At 39.9% G+C, this 19,415-nt stretch overlaps 1 protein-coding gene across 1 annotated transcript in view; it reads left to right on the top strand.

Moving 5' to 3' along the window:
- Window positions 1–492: 492 nt before the first annotated feature.
- The window catches only part of LOC127672702 (cytochrome P450 3A13), a 37,203-nt gene continuing 18,280 nt past the window's right edge, over window positions 493–19,415 (top strand). The window contains exons 1-7 of the mRNA XM_052168014.1: window positions 493–615; window positions 2,928–3,021; window positions 4,427–4,479; window positions 6,395–6,494; window positions 15,161–15,274; window positions 15,507–15,595; window positions 16,992–17,140. Coding sequence (XP_052023974.1) covers window positions 545–615; window positions 2,928–3,021; window positions 4,427–4,479; window positions 6,395–6,494; window positions 15,161–15,274; window positions 15,507–15,595; window positions 16,992–17,140 — 670 coding nt within the window. The 5' untranslated portion in view covers window positions 493–544. The remainder of the gene's footprint in view (window positions 616–2,927; window positions 3,022–4,426; window positions 4,480–6,394; window positions 6,495–15,160; window positions 15,275–15,506; window positions 15,596–16,991; window positions 17,141–19,415) is intronic.

Here is a 19,415-nt window from a genome sequence, read left to right as displayed (position 1 = left end):
CTGCTTCCGTTTCTGTCTTCACAAGTGAACTTGGACTTTCTGTCCTAACTTCCCTTTGTGATGGACTAAGTTGTAATGCAAAATGACCCTTTTTCACAAGTTGTTTTTGATCATCGTGGGTTTTTTTTTTCCCCCACAGTGACAGAAAACTAGGACAGAAATGCTATAGGAGAATTAAAGCCAATGATTTCACCTGAGCTTCTGATAAAAAGAAATAATCTTTGTCCTCAGGGATAATGATAACACTGATTGCATTTTCGGTCGATATTTCTTCCCAAATGAATTCAAAGATCAAAGTGGCCACATCTGTGATTCTTCGCCAAATGCTAGGGTAGAGAGTACACTTGACTCAGAACTGTAGGTGATTCTATTGGTTGCATGTTCTGCCCCACCTCCTTTCTCAGTACTTAAGCACTACAGGGTGGATTTCTTGAGTCACAAACAGCTGGGCAGGGAAGGGAGCTCAGCAGGCTCAGCCCTGCAAGGTGCGGCACACAGAATTGAGAGTAAAACCCAGAGAGAGACTTGTTTAAAGGAAGCAGCAATGGACCTGATCCCAAACTTTTCCGTGGAAACCTGGATGCTCCTGGCTACCAGCCTGGTGCTCCTCTACCTGTGAGTAAACTGCTCAGGCTCCTCTCCTTAGTGATCAGGACTTGGGGGATGTGAATCAGATAATTCTTTCCTTTACTGGCTTGGAAAATCCAAAGAGAAAATGAAGGGAACATTGCTTGAGTGTGAGATGTACAAAGACCTAAGATTTTGCTTTTGGTCTTATGCAAATCCCTTCTAGGGGATAAGTATACATTCCTCTTCTATTAAACTCCAATTTTTTTGTGGGTAGGAGGATCAAGTGACCTCAATAAGGCCTGGGATATCCTCCAATTGAGGCTCAGATTTTCACCAGATTAACCACCCGGGGCTCAGTGAAGCAGATTGCAAAAAGTTGGTCGCTGTGTTTGGTGGAAGGTCTCTTCTGCCAGGTCTCAGGATTGTGAGCATTGTGGGGATGGGAGGAGCTTTTGTGTTGTCTTCACTTCTGTTTTCTCTGATGCAGGAGGTGTGGAGTATTGCTCCACGTGCACATGCCTAGTTTCTGCTTCCTTGTCCCATCTCTAGGGCCATTTTAACAACGCCCCTAGTATATTACATTTGATCATTCTATTTTTGTAGTGTTTTGCCTGCATGTATGCATGTGCACTATGTGAGTGCTTGGTGCCCATGGATGTCAGCAGAGGACATTGTATCCCTTGGAACTGGAGTTACAGATGGCTGTGAGCCAGCATGTGGATGCTGGGAATTGAACCCTGGTCCTCTGAAGAGCAAGAAGTGCTCTTAACCACCGAGCTACCTCTCTAGTTCCCATAAATGGTGAATCTTCAGAGCAAAGAAGACCCCACTTTGATTCTTTCCCTTCACCATTCCTTGTCAAATCCCCTAGCATAAGTATAGGTAGTTCCTCCTTCCCTGTTATGAAATCTACTGGCGTCCTCAAAGGGCAGAAACTTTGAAACTGTTAGGATGTTAAATATTTTCTCTATGTTCCACTGGGAGAATAAGTGAAAACATCCATCTCAGGACTACCTTTCAATGAGTGGATTCCTGCGTAATAGTACAAGTGAGGGGAGGAGAAAGGTTATCTTGAGTTCCACAATTAGGTGGCTACCCCACCCAGATCATTCTACAGCAGTGGTTCTCAACTTGGGAGGTTTCAATCCTTTGGGGTCAACAGACCCTTTCACAAGAGTCACAAATCAGACATCCTGCACATTAGATATTTACATCATGATTCATAACAGTAGCAAAATTATAGTTATGAAGTAGCAATGAAATAATTTTATGGTTGTAGATCATAACAACAGGAGGAACTATATTAAAGGGTCACAGCATTCGGAAGGTTGAGAACCACGTGTGTGTTTGTGTGTGTGCCTATAAGTTTGTGGGTAGTAGATGCTCTCCTTTCATACACACACACACACACACACACACACACACACACACACACACACACACACATTTGACTTCTACCACCATTTGACTTTAAGAAAAGGTACACACTCATAATAATGTGAAAATGAAACATTCAAACTTGCTTTTATTCTTTAAAGGAATAGTAAGTATTTAAGGTCTTATGGCAATACCTTTTCCATCTGATGACGTTTTACAATGAACTGAAATCTTTCATTGCCTTCTATTCAGCCCTAGAATTTCTTTAAGATATTACCAGGACCCTCTTTCAAAAGGTCAAAAGGTCAAAGTGAGTCTGTTGCTTTCAATATTTGTGACAATTTTACAATAACTTCTGTTTATAATAGTGTCAGGAATGTGAGCATAATGTATAAACATGGTATAGATTTCATGTATGCTTAGAAATAAACTTGATTATCAGGTTTTGAAAATTTTATCAGTGTTTGATATACCAGTTTGTCAGGTCATGCGAATCCCTTTGTATAGGTAAATAAAGAAGAGGATGGGTCAGTGATGAAATCGAATACCTTTAGGTATGAGTTGGCAGGAAGTGAAGAGTGTTCCTCTTCTCTCAGGAGAGAATTCTTAAATACACTTGTGGGGTGTGGCCCCTACTGGAGATCACTAGAAGGACAGATGAATTGCACCAAATCAATTTCCTAAATAAAAGCGAGTGAAAGAAACGACATATAAGAATTCACATGGACACCCAAACTCAAGCGCTTATTAATGATTAACTTTAGGATTTAGAGCACAAATGTTTTGCTTGTCTTTTAATATAACCTTTGTGGTCTTTGGGAGTCCCACAAAGAGTTCAAGAGAAGTGAAGACCAAAAATAGCAATTGTTGTTGGCTGCATGTTGCCTCCTCTGTTTGAATTTTATAGTGCCTGTATCCATGACTGGTGAGTCACGACAATATACAACCCCAGTGTACTAGCTTTCTCTTTTGCTTCATAGATATGGAACTCATTCACATGGAATTTTTAAAAAGTTGGGAATTCCTGGGCCCAAACCTTTGCCTTTCTTGGGGACGATTCTTGCTTACCGGAAGGTGAGTGAGTGTTCCTTGAGCCGCCTATCTTGCTTCTTGTGGTTACCAAGACTGGCTTAGTTCCATCAATAAAAAGGCAATCTCTTGAGTAGAAACTGAGGTGCAATTTCAGAAACCATTATTTGGCTTTCACCTGAAGCAAGATCAATTTCCTCAAGGCTTTGCTGTTGGTCTTAGGAGAATTCTGCTTGGCACCTTTGGCCACCACAGATCTCTGACTTGCCAATACTCATGTTGAGGACTTGATGTGCAGATTTGTGATCCTTTCAAGGCAATATCCTTTTATTCTACTCTTCCATTTTTCCCTTCTGTGGACCCCTTTCACAACATGTGATGAATTACTTGAGTCCTTTTAATATATGTCTATATATGCCTCATGTTTATTTATTTGCCCTAGCAAGGGTAAGCTATGATTTTGAATTTTTTATTTGCATATTTAAAATTTACAATTGAAACTTAGCAGACATTTTCGTTTTTATGTTTCAGAAGTGAAGACTCAAAGCAAGTATCTAATTTTAAATGTTGTATGTACAAGAGAAATATTATCCTTTGCTGTGTTGTATGTTGAGGTGGCATCTCCCGATCGTTCCATGTTGACAGGGAGCCACAAAGACAGATTCTCTTTATTAAATTTTTAAAAATACTTTTTAACATGCATGGCTTGCATATATGATTGTATATGAGTCTCTGGTGCCCACCAAGGTGTCCCTGTGGCACTGGAATTACAGAGAGCTGCCATGTGGGTACTAGGATTTGAACCCTGGTCCCCTGGAACAGGAGGCAATGCTCTCAGCCACTAAGTCCTGTTGTCAGCCCCCTCTATCATTCTTATTTATTTGCCTTCTCACTCAGCAGCTTATCTAACTGAAAAGGAGCCAGTGGTTTCTTCAGGGTCCTAATGCTGTTAGTCTTCTAGGGAGAGGTCATGAGATAAATGAAAAAGAGGCTGAATAAGGAGATGAATGGATCATATTGGCTTTCTCTTGGCTTCTGTTCCCCCCTGTGCCTATGGAAGGAACAATTCAGAGAGTTTGAGGGTTTTAAGGACAATGTGTAGAGAAAGAAAAGCTTTAGAGAGAGACAGGGTGTTAGCTACTATTCATAGTGAAGAGTGAGTGGCCAAGCACATGCAATGCAGTTAGCAATTATTCACAGCCAAGGGTGAGAGTTTTGTGCATGTGCAACGTTGGGAGAAAATTCAGGAAATTTGCATAATCCCATTTCAAACACCTCTAGAACTTAACCTCCCTTCTACTCAAACACATATGAATAAGAATGTCTCTCTCATTGACATTAAGGGATAGTAATTCTGATTTTGTAAGAGTCAAACTACTTGTGCCCCAATTAGAGATAAGAACACCATATTTAAAATAGTCATGGATTTTCATTTTCTTCATCTTTCCAGGGCTTCTGGGAATGTGATATACAATGTCATAAAAAATATGGGAAAATGTGGGGGTAAGTATTATAGCAACTTCCACTGTGTAGATCTGAAATGTTTACAAAAGCTCACGGGATCTTGAGTGCAAGCAGGTGCATTATAAAGATTTTGGAGGCTTTTCCTACCAAAGGCCCCTATGTCTTCCTGTGTCATGATTCACAGATGGAACTTGGTTATAAAAGATGTATGTTTTGATTTTCTCCTGGAAATCCTGATGGTTCAGGAATGGTTCAGTTGAGTTTTAGTTCAGTGTGTGGATAGTCTGCTCTTCCAATGTCCTCTTTTGTGTACTCCTCTAGTAACATATAATGAATCACCTGAGACCTTTAAATATATGTCTTTTTTGTATCTCATATTTATTTATTTGGACTTTAGTACCAAATTTATTTAAAAATTGAATCTAAATGTGCTTTAAAGAAAGACTGTGAGCTATCACAAAACATTGAAAACACAGCTATGTTCATCTTCTAAAAATGTATGTAGACTTTTCTTTCATTCAAAAGTCTCACGATGCAAAGGCTGCTCAGTAGAATTATGCATAAGTATATCCTTTGCTGATTCTCATCTTATTTGCCCTGGAGTCAGAGTCTTTTGTAACCCAAGACAGTCTTGCTAGATATTATCTGCTTAAGTATGTCCTGGGGTGGGGTGAAAGATAATCTTTCTTTATAGTTGAAGCTGGCCTTGAAATCCTGATCATTCTGCCTCTACTTCTTGAATGCTGGAATTATAATAGGCATGCACACACTATCATGCCCAGCTCATGATACTGACTTTAAAATTTTATTTATTTTTATTTTATGTGTATGAGTGTCTTACCTGCATGCATGTCTGTGTACCAGGTGCATGCATGCATGCATGCACTGCCTTAGAAATCAAGTGTCAGATCCATTGGAACTGGAGTGACAGTTGTGAATCACAATGTGGCTTCTGGGAGTCAAACCCAGGACCTCTGGAAACACAACCATGATTAACCACCAAGTCATCTCCTCAGCTCCCTCATGATACTGACTCTTTACAGTAAGTGTGGGACATAGTCACAGGGCCATGTCCCCTGTAGACTAATGGAGTTTTTATCTTAGAACTTAGGTAACTGCTGCAAAATGACTATCTATTATTAATAACAGTAATTATTAATGGGAGACATTTAAGCTGCCCTATGTGGTCACCTTCTTCCTACCTTCTTCTTTGCTTATCCTTCTGGAAAAATTGTTGCTCATATTTCAAATTCTAATGAATTCTAGTGAATTATTTCATTTCAGAGCCTTTGGAGGTTGGTTGAGAACATTGCAAGAAGGGCCAGCATTGTGCTCTGTGACACACATGAGCGGGGAAGCCATTGCTCTGTGACACACATGAGCGGGGAGGCATGGCCTCTTCGTGCCTCTTTAACTTCTCTCACACATCTTTATACAACCAAGGGCTGGCCACGGGTCTGCTGAGTAAACGCAACCCATAAAGACCTTGTGGTCCTGCTCAGAGCACACAGCACTGGATACCCTTTGGCTTATCCGTTTGCACTTAAATTTCTCACCTTTAAGTTTTCCATTGACTCAATATCCCTTTTGGTAATGTAATATTTTGATCATGCAAAATTATGAAAAACATTGTGTATAGGCAATATTCATGCATGTGCCACCCAGACTTAACGAATGTTCCAATTTAGTTCTAGTTATCATTTCTTTGTAGAGCTATTTTGTGTTTGCCTCTTCCCTACATATTACACTTCATTTCATGAGATGCCAGTGATCCGATCTGGGCTCAGAATCCCCAACTTGAACTAGGTACTCATGTTGCTGTGTAACTAAGAATAGTGTTGTATAACTAAGACATGGTTTATGTAACATCTGGATCAGATTCTGAGTTCTGGGCAGTCTTCCAGTTATAAAATCCACCTGGTTGGGTTTAATCCTCTCTGCTTTGCCAATGCAGGTTGTATGATGGTCGACAGCCTGTTCTGGCTATCACGGATCCAGACATAATCAAAACAGTGCTGGTGAAGGAATGTTACTCCACCTTCACAAACAGGCGGGTAAGCACCTATGTAAAATACCTTTACCTCTGTTTGTTTACACATCAGGGTCTTTTTTATGTGTGTTTACATGCATGTGGTATATTCTAACACATGCAGATGCTCATACCCACATACATACAGGCCAGAGGACAATGTTGAATGTCCTGTTCTACTGTTCTTAGTATTACCTTGTAATAGGGTCTTGGACTGAACCTGGTGCTAAGCTGTTAGTTAGCAAGTACTGGCACTTTTCCTGTTCCTACGCCTCAAAGAGCTGGGGTTATAGGTGCTCAGAGCCACATCTAGCTTTTTAAAGTATATTAGAACTCAGTTCCTTATGTTTATACAGCCCGTATTCTTTCTTACTGAGCCACCTTTCCAGAGTCCCATTTATATGGTAGTTTTTCTTTTACCATAATTTCATAGGTCATTGGCCTAAATTTACAACAAGCATCCACATGTTCTTCATATTCTTTGACTCAATGGTGATGTTTTATATAACTGTAAATTTAGTATACTTTTATGGCAGGAAATTTGCATGACCCATACATTTTATTCATTATCAATTTTACATGCCTGTATTTGGTAGTATGTGTGTATACAGGTGTGTAACTCCATGCATATTTATTTGTCCAGGTACGTAAACCACAGAATTGTTCCTTCATGACAGTCTATTTGAGTTGCCACATACATCTTGTCTTTTCTTCTTAACTGGAAAATATTTTTTCTTTAATTTCTATATGATTGGTATATATTTATCATACAATGGAGTAGGCTTTCTCATGATATTTTAAATTGTTTAAATAGTTATATTAGATATTTTAAATTGTTTTAAATTGTTTAAATAGTTATATTTGTTTATGTGTGTGTGCTTATACATATGTGTGTATGTGCCCACAGAGCCCAGAAGAGGGTGCAGGAATTCCTTAGAGCTGTAGTTACTGGTATTTATGACCTGAGAACCAAAGTTCATCTCTGTAAGAACAGAAAGCCTTCTTAATTGCTGAGTCTTCTCTTTAGTTCCTATATGTTTTTTTCCTTTTTTTATTTATTGTTATTTTTTTTATTCGATATAATTTATTTACATTTCAAATGATTTCCCCTTTTCTAGCCCCCCCTCCCCGAAAGTCCCGTAAGCCCCCTTCTCTTCCCCTGTCCTCCCTCCCACCCCTTCCCAGTTCCCCGTTCTGGTTTTGCCAAATACTGTTTCACTGAGTCTTTCCAGAACCAGGGACCACTCCTGCTTTCTTCTTGTATCTCATTTGATGTGTGGATTATGTTTTGGGTATTCCAGTTTTCTAGGTTAATAACCACTTATTAGTGAGTGCATACCATGATTCACCTTTTGAGTCTGGGTTACCTCACTTAGTATGATGTTCTCTAGCTCCATCCATTTGCCTAAGAATTTCATGAATTCATTGTTTCTAATGGCTGAATAGTACTCCATTGTGTAGATATACCACATTTTTTGCATCCACTCTTCTGTTGAGGGATACCTGGGTTCTTTCCAGCATCTGGCAATTATAAATAGGGCTGCTATGAACATAGTAGACCATGTATCCTTATTACATGGTGGGGAATCCTCTGGGTATATGCCCAGGAGTGGTATAGCAGGATCTTCTGGAAGTGAGGTGCCCAGTTTTCGGAGGAACCGCCAGACTGCTTTCCAGAGTGGTTGTACCAATTTGCAACCCCACCAGCAGTGGAGGAGTGTTCCTCTTTCTCCGCACCCTCTCCAACACCTGCTGTCTCCTGAATTTTTAATCTTAGCCATTCTGACTGGTGTAAGATGAAATCTCAGGGTTGTTTTGATTTGCATTTCCCTAATGACTAATGAAGTTGAGCATTTTTTAAGATGCTTCTCCGCCATCCGAAGTTCTTCAGGTGAGAATTCTTTGTTTAACTCTGTACCCCATTTTTTAATAGGGTTGTTCGGTTTTCTGGAGTCTAACTTCTTGAGTTCTTTATATATATTGGATATTAGCCCTCTATCTGATGTAGGATTGGTGAAGATCTTTTCCCAATTTGTTGGTTGCCGATCTGTCCTCTTGATGGTGTCCTTTGCCTTACAGAAACTCTGTAACCTTATGAGGTCCCATTTGTCAATTCTTGCTCTTAGAGCATACACTATTGGTGTTCTGTTCAGAAACTTTCTCCCTGTACCGATGTCCTCAAGGGTCTTCCCCAGTTTCTTTTCTATTAGCTTCAGAGTGTCTGGCTTTATGTGGAGGTCCTTGATCCATTTGGATTTGAGCTTAGTACAAGGAGACAAGGATGGATCAATTCGCATTCTTCTGCATGCTGACCTCCAGTTGAACCAGCACCATTTGTTGAAAAGGCTATCTTTTTTCCATTGGATGTTTTCAGCCTCTTTGTCGAGGATCAAGTGGCCATAGGTGTGTGGGTTCATTTCTGGATCTTCAATCCTGTTCCATTGATCCTCCTGCCTGTCACTGTACCAATACCATGCAGTTTTTAACACTATTGCTCTGTAGTATTGCTTGAGGTCAGGGATACTGATTCCCCCAGATTTTCTTTTGTTGCTGAGAATAGTTTTAGCTATCCTGGGTTTTTTGTTGTTCCAGATGAATTTGATAATTGCTCTTTCTAACTCTGTGAAGACTTGAGTTGGGATTTTGATGGGTATTGCATTGAATCTGTATAGTGCTTTAGGCAAAATGGCCATTTTAACTATATTGATTCTACCGATCCATGAGCATGGGAGGTTTTCCCATTTTTTGAGGTCTTCTTCCATTTCCTTCTTCAGAGTCTTGAAGTTCTTGTCATACAGATCTTTCGCATGTTTGGTAAGAGTCACCCCAAGATACTTTATACTGTTTGTGGCTACTGTGAAGGGGGTCATTTCCCTAATTTCTTTCTCAGCCTGCTTATCCTTTGAGTATAGGAAGGCCACTGATTTGCTTGAGTTGATTTTATAACCTGCCACTTTGCTGAAGTTGTTTATCAGCTGTAGGAGCTCTCTAGTGGAGTTTTTTGGGTCACTTAGGTAGACTATCATGTCGTCTGCAAATAATGATAGTTTGACTTCCTCCTTTCCAATTTGTATCCCTTTGACCTCCTTATGTTGTCGAATTGCCCGAGCTAGTACCTCAAGTACAATATTGAAAAGATAAGGAGAAAGGGGGCAGCCTTGTCTGGTCCCTGATTTCAGTGGGATTGCTTCAAGTTTCTCTCCATTTAGTTTGATGCTGGCTACCGGTTTGCTGTATATTGCTTTTACTATGTTTAGGTATGGGCCTTGAATTCCTGTTCTCTCCAAGACTTTAAGCATGAAAGGATGCTGAATTTTGTCAAATGCTTTTTCAGCATCCAATGAAATGACCATGTGGTTTTGTTCTTTGAGTTTGTTTATGTAGTGGATTGTATTGATGGATTTCCATATATTGAACCAACCCTGCATTCCCGGGATAAAGCCTACTTGATCATGGTGGATGATCGTTTTGATGTGTTCTTGGATTCGGTTGGCAAGAATTTTATTGAGTATTTTTGCATCGATGTTCATAAGGGAAATTGGTCTGAAGTTCTCTTTCTTTGTTGGATCTTTGTGTGGCTTTGGTATCAGCGTAATTGTGGCTTCGTAGAAGGAATTGGGTAGTGTTCCTTCTGTTTCTATTTTGTGGAATAGTTTGAAGAGTATTGGTGTTAACTCTTCTTTGAAGGTCTGGTAGAATTCTGCACTGAAACCATCTGGTCCTGTGCTTTTTTTCGTTGGAAGACTTTCTATGACTCCTTCTATTTCTTTAGGCTTTATGGGACTGTTGAGATGGTCTAGTTGGTCCTGATTTAATTTTGGTATTTGATATCTGTCAAGGAAATTGTCCATTTCCTCCAGATTCTCCAGTTGTGTTGAGTACAGGCTCTTGTAGTAGGATCTGATGATTTTTTGGATTTCCTCAGTTTCCGTTGTTATGTCTCCCTTTTCATTTCTAAGTTTGTTAATTTGGATACTTTCTCTGTGCCCTTTGGTCAGTCTGGCTAAGGGTTTATCTATCTTGTTGATTTTCTCAAAGAACCAGCTCCTGGTTTTGTTGATTTTTTGTATGGTTCTCTTTGTTTCTACTTGATTGATTTCGGCCCTGAGTTTGATGATTTCCTGCCTTCTACTCCTCCTGGGTGAAATAGCTTCTTTTTGTTCTAGGGCTTTCAGGTGTGTCATTAAGTTGGTAATGTATGCTCTCTCCATTTTCTTTTTGGAGGCACTCAGGGCTATGAGTTTTCCTCTTAGCACTGCTTTCATTGTGTCCCATAGATTTGGGTATGTTGTGTTTTCATTTTCATTGTGTTCTAAAAAGTCTTTAATTTCTTTCTTTATTTCTTCCTTGACCAAGGTATCATTGAGTAGAGTATTGTTCAATTTCCACGTGTATGTGGGTTTTCTGTTGTTTCTGTTGCTATTGAAGACCACTTTTATTCCATAGTGATCAGATAGGAGGCATGGGATTAGTTCTATCTTCTTATATTTGTTGAGGTCTGTCTTGTGACCAATTATATGGTCGATTTTGGAGAAGGTACCATGAGGTGCTGAAAAAAAGGTATATTCTTTTGTTTTAGGATAGAATGTTCTATATATATCAGTTAAATCTAATTGGTCCAAAGCTTCAATTAGTTTCATTGTGTCCTTGTTTAGTTTCTGTTTTCCTGATCGGTCCATTGAGGAAAGTGCAGTGTTGAAGTCACCCACAATTATTGTGTTAGGTGCAATGTGTGCTTTGAGTTTTAATAAAGTTTCTTTTATGAAAGAGGGTGCCCTTGCATTTGGAGCATAGATGTTCAGGATTGAGAGTTCTTCTTGTTGTATTTTTCCTTTGACCAGCAAGAAGTGTCCCTCAGAGTCTCTTTTGATGACTTTGGGTTGAAAGTCAATTTTATCTGATATTAAAATGGCTACTCCAGCTTGTTTTCTGAGACCATTTGCTTGTAAAATTGTCTTCCAGCCTTTTGCTCTAAGGTAGTGTTTGTCTTTGACCCTGAGGTGTGTTTCCTGTAAGCAGCAAAATGTAGGGTCCTGTTTACGTATCCAGTCAGTTAGTCTGTGTCTTTTTATTGGGGCATTGAGTCCATTGATGTTAAGAGATATTAAGGAATAGTGATTGTTACTTCCTATCATTTTTGACGTTATTTTTTAAATTTGATTGCTTAACTTCTTTTGGGTTTGATGAAAGGCTACTATCTTGCTTTTTTCAGGGTGAAGTTTCCCTCCTTGTATTGGTGTTGTCCTCCTATTATCCTTTTTAGGGCTGGGTTTGTGGATAGATATTGGGTAAACTTGGTTTTGTCGTGAAATATCTTAGTTTCTCCATCTATGGTGATTGAGAGTTTTGCTGGATATAGTAGTTTTGGTTGGCATTTGTGTTCTCTTAGAGTCTGCATGAGATCTGCCCAGGACCTTCTAGCCTTCATAGTCTCAGGTGAAAAGTCTGCTGTGATTCTGATAGGTCTTCCTTTATATGTTACTTGGCCTTTTTCTCTTACTGCCTTTAATATTCTTTCTTTGTTTAGAACATTTGGTGTTTTGATTATTATGTGACGGGAAGTATTTCTGTTCTGGTCCAGTCTGTTTGGAGTTCTGTAGGCTTCTTGTATATTCATGGGCATCTCTCTCTTTAGGTTAGGGAAGTTTTCTTCCATAGTTTTATTGAAGATGTTTGCTGGCCCTTTAAGTTGTAAATCTTCACTCTCATCTATGCCTATAATCCTTAGGTTTGGTCTTCTCATTGTGTCCTGGATTTCCTGGATATTTTGGGTTACAAGCTTTTTGCATTTTGCATTTTCTTTAACTGTTGAGTCCATGGTTTCTATGGAATCTTCAGCATCTGAGATTCTTTCTTCTATCTCTTGTATTCTGTTGTTGATATTTGCATCTCTGTCCCCTGATTTCTTCCCAAGGCTTTCTATCTCCAAAGTTGTCTCCCTTTGAGTTTTCTCAAGCATAACCGCAGCTGCTTGCCGCCCGGCTGGTCAGCGAAGGTCAGTGGTCGTGGGCGCAGGGCCTAACTGGACCCTGTGTCGCCTTGGTTCCACTGCTGGTGGCCCTTCAGCTGGACCAGCTACTGCTGCCGCCGCCGCCCGCCACTGCCCACAATGTCACTGACAAAATCTGGCTTCTCGTTCCCTCTGGAAACCGCTGGGCCGGCAGGAAGTGACGAAGGAGAGGTCGTTCGGTCCGCTGGGTCTTGGCCGGCGCGGGGAGCACGACTCCCGGAACAGCCCGAACTGAGCGGAGCGGATTGGTGTGGCGCGGCGGCCTCCGCACCTCCCCTATATGTTTTGTTATATATGATGATACTCATGTGTCTGAATTTGTCTTCATCTAACATAATTATTTCCAGCTCCATCTGTTCTTCTGCAAATGATATAACAATATAATTTTATTCTTCTTTATGACTGAACCAAACTCCATTCTCTGTCTCTCTGTCTCTGTCTGTCTGTCTGTCTCCTCCCCCCTCTCTCACAAACACAGTTTTAATATTTGGAGTCTTGTGTTTGTGAAACACACACACACACACACACACACACACACACACACACACACACACACACTGTCCCCTTTCTGGTCCCCCCACCCACAGTTCCTCATCTCATTTCTCCTCCTCCTGTCCCCAAGAAGATGCTCCCCACACCAGGCCTTCCCTTCCTTGAGGCCTCAAACCTCTTGAGGATTAGGCACATCTTCTCCCATCGAGGCCAGACCAGGCAGTCCTCGGCTATATATGTGTCTGAGGCCTCAGACTAGCTTGTGTGTGTTGCCTGGTTGGTGGCTTAGTCTCTGGGAGCTCCCAGGGGTCCAGATTAGTTGAAACTGCTGGTTTTCCTATGAAGTCACCCTCCTCCTCCTTAGCTTCTTCCATCCTTCCCCTAATTCAACCACAGGGGGCCCAGACTTCAGTCCAATGGTTGGGTGTAAGTATCTGTTTCTGTTTCAGTTAGTTGCTGGTTGGGCCTCTCAGAGGAAAGCCCTACTAGGCTCCTGTTTGTAAGCACATCATAGCATCAATAATAGTGTCAGGCCTTGGTGTTTCCCATGAGGTAGATCCCCAGTTGGATGGGTAACTGGACTGCCTTTCTCTCAGTCTCTTCTCCATTTTTGTCCCTACAGTTCTTTTAGATAGGAGCAATTTTGGGTCAGAGTTTTTGACTGTGTGTTAGTAACACCATTCCTCCTATTGAGGCTATGTCTATCTACTGGAGGTGGACCCTTCAAGGTCCCTCTCCCCACTGTTGGGCGTTTCATCTAAGGTCCCTCCCTTTGAGTCCTGAGAGTTTCTCACCTCCCAGGTCTCTGGTACTTCCTAGAGGGTCTCTCTACCTCCTACATTCTGAGACTGCATGTTTCCATTCATTGTGATGACCCTCTGGGCTTCTCTCCTGTCTCCCCATACCTGCTCACATTCCCCCTTTACCCTCCCTCTTTTCTCTCCCATCTAGATCCCTCTCTCCTTCTGCCGTGCATGATTATTTTCTTTCCCATACTAAGCAGGATTGAAGCACCCTCACTTGGCCTTTCTGCTTGTTAAATTCTTAAATTCTGTGGGTTGTATCCTAGATATTATGTACATTTGGGCTAATATCCACTTAATAGTGAGTACATACCATGTATGTCCTTTGGGGTCTGGATTACCTCACCCAGTATGATATTTTCTAGTTACATCTATTTGCCTGCAAAATTCACGATATCCTTATTTTAGTAGCTGAATAGTATTCCATTGTGTAAATGAAGCACATTTTCTGTACACATTCTTCCATTGTGGGGCATCTGGTTTGTTTCCAGCTTTTGGCTATCATAAATAAGGCTGCTATGAACATCATGGAGCATGTATTCCTCTGGTATGGTGGGGCATCTTTTAGGTATATGCCCATGAGTGATACAGCTGGGTTTTCAGATAGGTCTATTTCCAATTTTCTGAGGAACTTCCAGATTGACTTTCAGAGTGTTTGTACCAGTCAGCAATTCCACTGGCAATGGAAGAATATTTCTCTTTCTTTAAATTCTTGCCAACATCTGCTGTCACCTGAATTCTTTAGTTTAGCCATTCTGGTTGGTGTAAAGTGGAATCTCAGGGTCGTTTTGATTTGAATGTCCCTCCCTGATAACTAAGGACTTTGAACAATTTTAACTGTTGCTCTTAAGTTTTTATGACTTTCTGTGCAACATATACACTTATAATATTTCATTGCATCTTTTAATTGTGCACACTAGAAGAGTTAGGTATTATAGTGAAATGATTGTGAACATTGATCAACTCAAGCCAACTTTTATTTTTTAAAGATTTATTTATTATTATATGTAAGTACACTGTAGCTGTCTTCAGACACACCAGAAGAGGGCATCGGATCTCATTATGGATGGTTGTGAGCCACTATGTGGTTGCTGGGAATTGAACTCAGGACCTCTGGAAGACCAGTCAGGGCTCTTAACTGCTGAGACATCTCACCAGCCCCTCAAGCCAACTTTTATTAAACCTCTACAACTGAAACCACCCCCTCTGTCTCCAGCCTTTTAGGGAGTGAGTCATTTGAAACATACAAATTCTGGACCATTTAATGATATTATAATTCTAAATAATTTATAAGTAAGTCATACCTGTCAACATTTTTTCTTTTATGCACAACTGTGGCGTCTTCCAAACCTTTATGTGCATCATCTCTTTTGCTTTGGATTCTAGAACTTTGGTCCGGCGGGGATTTTGAAAAAAGCCATCTCTGTATCTGAGAATGAAGAATGGAAGAGAATCAGAGCCCTGCTGTCTCCAACCTTCACCAGTGGGAAGCTCAAGGAGGTAATGAAGTAATAAGCTTTTTTGTTGGAAACATGAATAACAGATTTGGGGACAGGTAAGGTGGAAGATCACAACCCCTTTAAAGCAGTGCCCTCTGAGTCAAATCTTTCTAACAATGGCTTTAATGGCTTTTATGTGTTAATTTGACTTCTTGCGTTCTCCTTGGAAAAGCTGTGTCCACTGGGAATTGAGTCCCTTATTCACTATGCATGGATTTTTGTTTTGTGTGCAGATGTTCCCCATCATTAACCAGTATACAGATGTGTTGGTGAAAAACATGAGGCAGGGATTAGAGGAAGGAAAGCCCACCAGTATGAAAGAGTAAGTACTAGCACAGTCGTTGGGTGGTTGTCTTAGTTACTTTCCTTTTGCTGTGACAAAAAAAAATCTAACAAAAGCAACTGAAGGAAGAAATGTTTCATTTTGGCTATGGTTTCAGGGATATACAGTCTTGTCAGGAGTAGGAGGCTACCTTATCACACTGTATCTACCATCAGAAGAAAGGAAGTATGACCAGGCTATATCAAGACCTGCCCAAAGTGACTTGCTTCCAATGAGTCTCTACTTCCAAAAGTTGCCACACTTTCTCCAGATAGTGGTGCTAGCTTGGGACTAAGTGTTCAAATACACAATCCTCTGGTGGGATATGCACATTAAAATCATAACAGTAGTGCTAGGAGACTCCATAACTACCTACTGGGGAGTTGAAGTTTCCATTGTTAAATCATAATTGAAGTTACTCAAGAACTAGTCAAAAGTGGATTTTATGGTGTTGCCACTGAGCACAACAGCTCAGACTATGACTGGAGTTGAGACCAAAGGAAACTGGAGACATCCCTGAAGCAGCATTAGGACTGCAATGGGCCACTCTGGAAAGGAGTGTCTCCTATGAGAAAGTAGGGTGCTCAATAGAGAATGAGTCTCACTTTTGTATTCAAGATTCATTATTAACTTGTCTATTCCATGATCATTGTTGAAATTCTAGAAAAAAGATAGTTTAGAAAGAAGGAACTTTATCTAAACAAAGTCGTTAGTGGGATTTCAATAGAAAAGAGTGGAGAAAGTACTCAGCACATATTAGGATGCTGTATGTATACCAGGAAAGTTAAAACATCAAACCACTTATATTCCATCATAGACTTTTTGAGACTATCAGTGAAATAGAAAATATTTCTTTGGGATGTCAAGATAATTTTGTGTGTTAGGGTACTTGCCACATGAGTTAAATCTCTGGGAGCGGGAGAGAATTGACATCCACAATGAAGAACAAAATAAAGGAGTGTACACATGCTTAGTATTTAGCTTATCTTTCCCATACTTACACAGTGCAGAACCAAACCCAGGGAATGCTGCCACCCATGGTGGAGGATCATGTCTGTTCACATCAATTAATAATCAAAGCAACACGTCATAGGCCTGTCCAACTGGTAGAAACAATTTCTCTTCCCCAGTGACTGTGGATTATGTCATTTTGATAATTAAAGCTAACAGTCATAGATAGTATCCATGTCATCCCACATCACAAAGATAGGCACAACACTGTCACCCATCAAACTTTTCACAAGTGAGTGTGACAGAAGCAAGACTTAGTAGACAGGGTTTCTGTATGATGTTCTGACTGTCTTGGCTGGACATGTGAATTTACTCTTGCTTCACACTTTTTATATCTTAGCTAGACTAAGAAGGTATTTATTTGTTTCTTTCCATCTCTCTTCAGCATCTTTGGGGCCTACAGCATGGATGTGATCACAGCCACCTCATTTGGAGTGAATGTTGATTCCCTCAACAACCCACAGGATCCTTTTGTGGAAAAAATCAAGAAGCTCTTAAAATTTGATATCTTTGATCCACTGTTCCTCTCAGTGAGTACGTAACCTAATGTTTCATTCTTTCTGTCTTTTTAAGCAACAGTGTAGTGAAAGATAATCCACATATGTTGTAGACAGACCAGTATTTAGTTTTCAGTATATTTAAAGTATTTCCAGCTATCACTGTTAGCTGTGGAACATCTTTGTTATCCTAGAAACTCTGTACTTTTGCTTTTTTGTTTTGTTTTTTGGATTTGGTTTTTTCAAGACAGGGTTTCTCTGTATAGCCCTGGCTGTCCTGGAACTCACTCTGTAGACCAGGCTGGCCTCGAACTCAGAAATCTGCCTGCTTCTGCCTCCCAAAGTGCTGGGATTACAGGCATGTGCCACCGCCTCCCAGCTGAAACTCTGTACTTTTAATGACCAATTTCTTACCTTCCTCATGCATAAGCAACAAGTAAGTCTACTTTCTAACAGTGTAGATTTGCCTATTCTGAGCACTTTATATGAGTAAATTGTACAATCTATTACCTTTTATGTCTGGCTTCCAAATTAGTATGCTTTAAAAGTTCATGCATCTTGAAGTGTATATTAGTACCTAATTTTTTCTACGGCAGAATCTTATCCCATTGTAAGAACATGACATGTTCTATTTATTTGTGACTGGTGGACATTTGGAATGTTTTAACTTTTTGGCTTTTGGGAACAGTGCTGCTATGAACACTCATACACACATTTGTGTCTGAACACACTTTAAGTTGTTTTGGATGTATACTTGAGAAGAAGTGCAGAGTTGTATAGTAATGTCTAATACAGAGTGCTGAAGGAACTGCGTTTTGTCATAAAAGGGTATTGGCTTTTCTCAAAGATTGTTTATATTTCTTCATCTGTTTTTTATCATTTTTCATTTGCATTGATGTGCTCAGTTGTATATAAGAGCATCCTTGAGGTGACTACTACCTAGTTAGAGTAATATACCTCTTTTATAGTCACTAGGTTCAGTAGACTAATGTTATGTTGAAATCTTCTTTTTACATATTTTTAAGTGTTGTTTATTTGTAGTTTTCATGTGATATTTCTGTCTGGTCTGAATATTAGAGGCACTACTTATCTTACTGAGAATTTTGGAGATACTTTCATGTCTTTCTATATTTTGGAAGTGTTTGGGAAGAAATGGAATGTTCTTTTCTTTAAACATTTGGTAAAATTCAGTATTGAAACCTTTTGGTCTTAGGCTTTCCTTGTAGACAGCATGTTTTTTTTTAAAACCTGGTATACTTTTAATTCTGTACATAAGGCAAGGTAGGAGAAGGCAAAGATTCAATATGATCCAGGAACATATTTATAAGATAATATGCTTTTATCATAGTACTCCATTTACTCTAGACTGTGAGAGATGCTATGGGTTTCAGTGTACCTCCTGTGTAGCATATAACATCTCTTGCCACAGGTCTATTATTCATGGTATGCATTTCTTTTTGAGGCAGCTCCTATGGTTTGTGAACTTCTAGGAATCTGTACATTCTAGCTAAGTTACATAATTGAGGCTATTGTTCTAGCCCTCCATTTATTAATAGAATTCATTTATATGCCCTTATGTTTTTCATAACATTATCCCCCTCCCACTACATTATGCATGCTAGTAATCTGAGTCATCTCAATTTCTAGAACAATCCCAGCTAACACTTTGCTAACTCTGAAGATATTTTCACAGAAGCATCTTTGTTTTCGTTGATTTCCTTCATGCTTTTTATTTCATTCGTTTGCACTTTGGTTGGTAGTATCCAGCCTCTCTGTTCGAACTGTGTTTTCTCTTTTCTTTTAGTGAACATGCTAGAAAGTGTTGGCATGTGAGGCCAGCTTTTCTTTAACAACTATAACCTCTCTTCTGAGTATTGCTTTGCACCTATCTTACAAGAACCTTTTTTGGGTGTGTTTTTGGTTAAAGTTATTATCATCATCACCATCATTATTGTTTTTGTGTGTATATATGCATGTGTGGGTAGGTACTTGCATATATGGGTGCACATAAATATACAGAGGTAAACCTCAGAAGAAAACCTCAGACCTTTTATTAAGGCTCTCTCATTGGCATGGAACGTCACTAGGTAGGCTGGTCTAAGTGACCATCGAGCTTACAGAATTCCTTCTCTCTACCTCTCCCAGTGCCATTCTGAGCCACTGCACTTGCCCCTAACATGAGTTGTAGGAGCCGAACAGAGATTCTCACATTTGAAAGGCAAGCACGTTACCCACTGAGTCATCTTTCCACCTCTAAAAGCTCTTCCTTGATCACCTTATTAAGTATAGCACTGGGCTAAAGCCTGATTTAT

Source organism: Apodemus sylvaticus, chromosome 22 (assembly GCF_947179515.1).
Source record: "Apodemus sylvaticus chromosome 22, mApoSyl1.1, whole genome shotgun sequence".
Classification (NCBI taxonomy): domain Eukaryota; kingdom Metazoa; phylum Chordata; class Mammalia; order Rodentia; family Muridae; genus Apodemus; species Apodemus sylvaticus.
The sequence above is the reverse complement of the archived record's forward strand: the minus strand, read 5'-3'. Positions and strand labels throughout refer to the sequence as shown.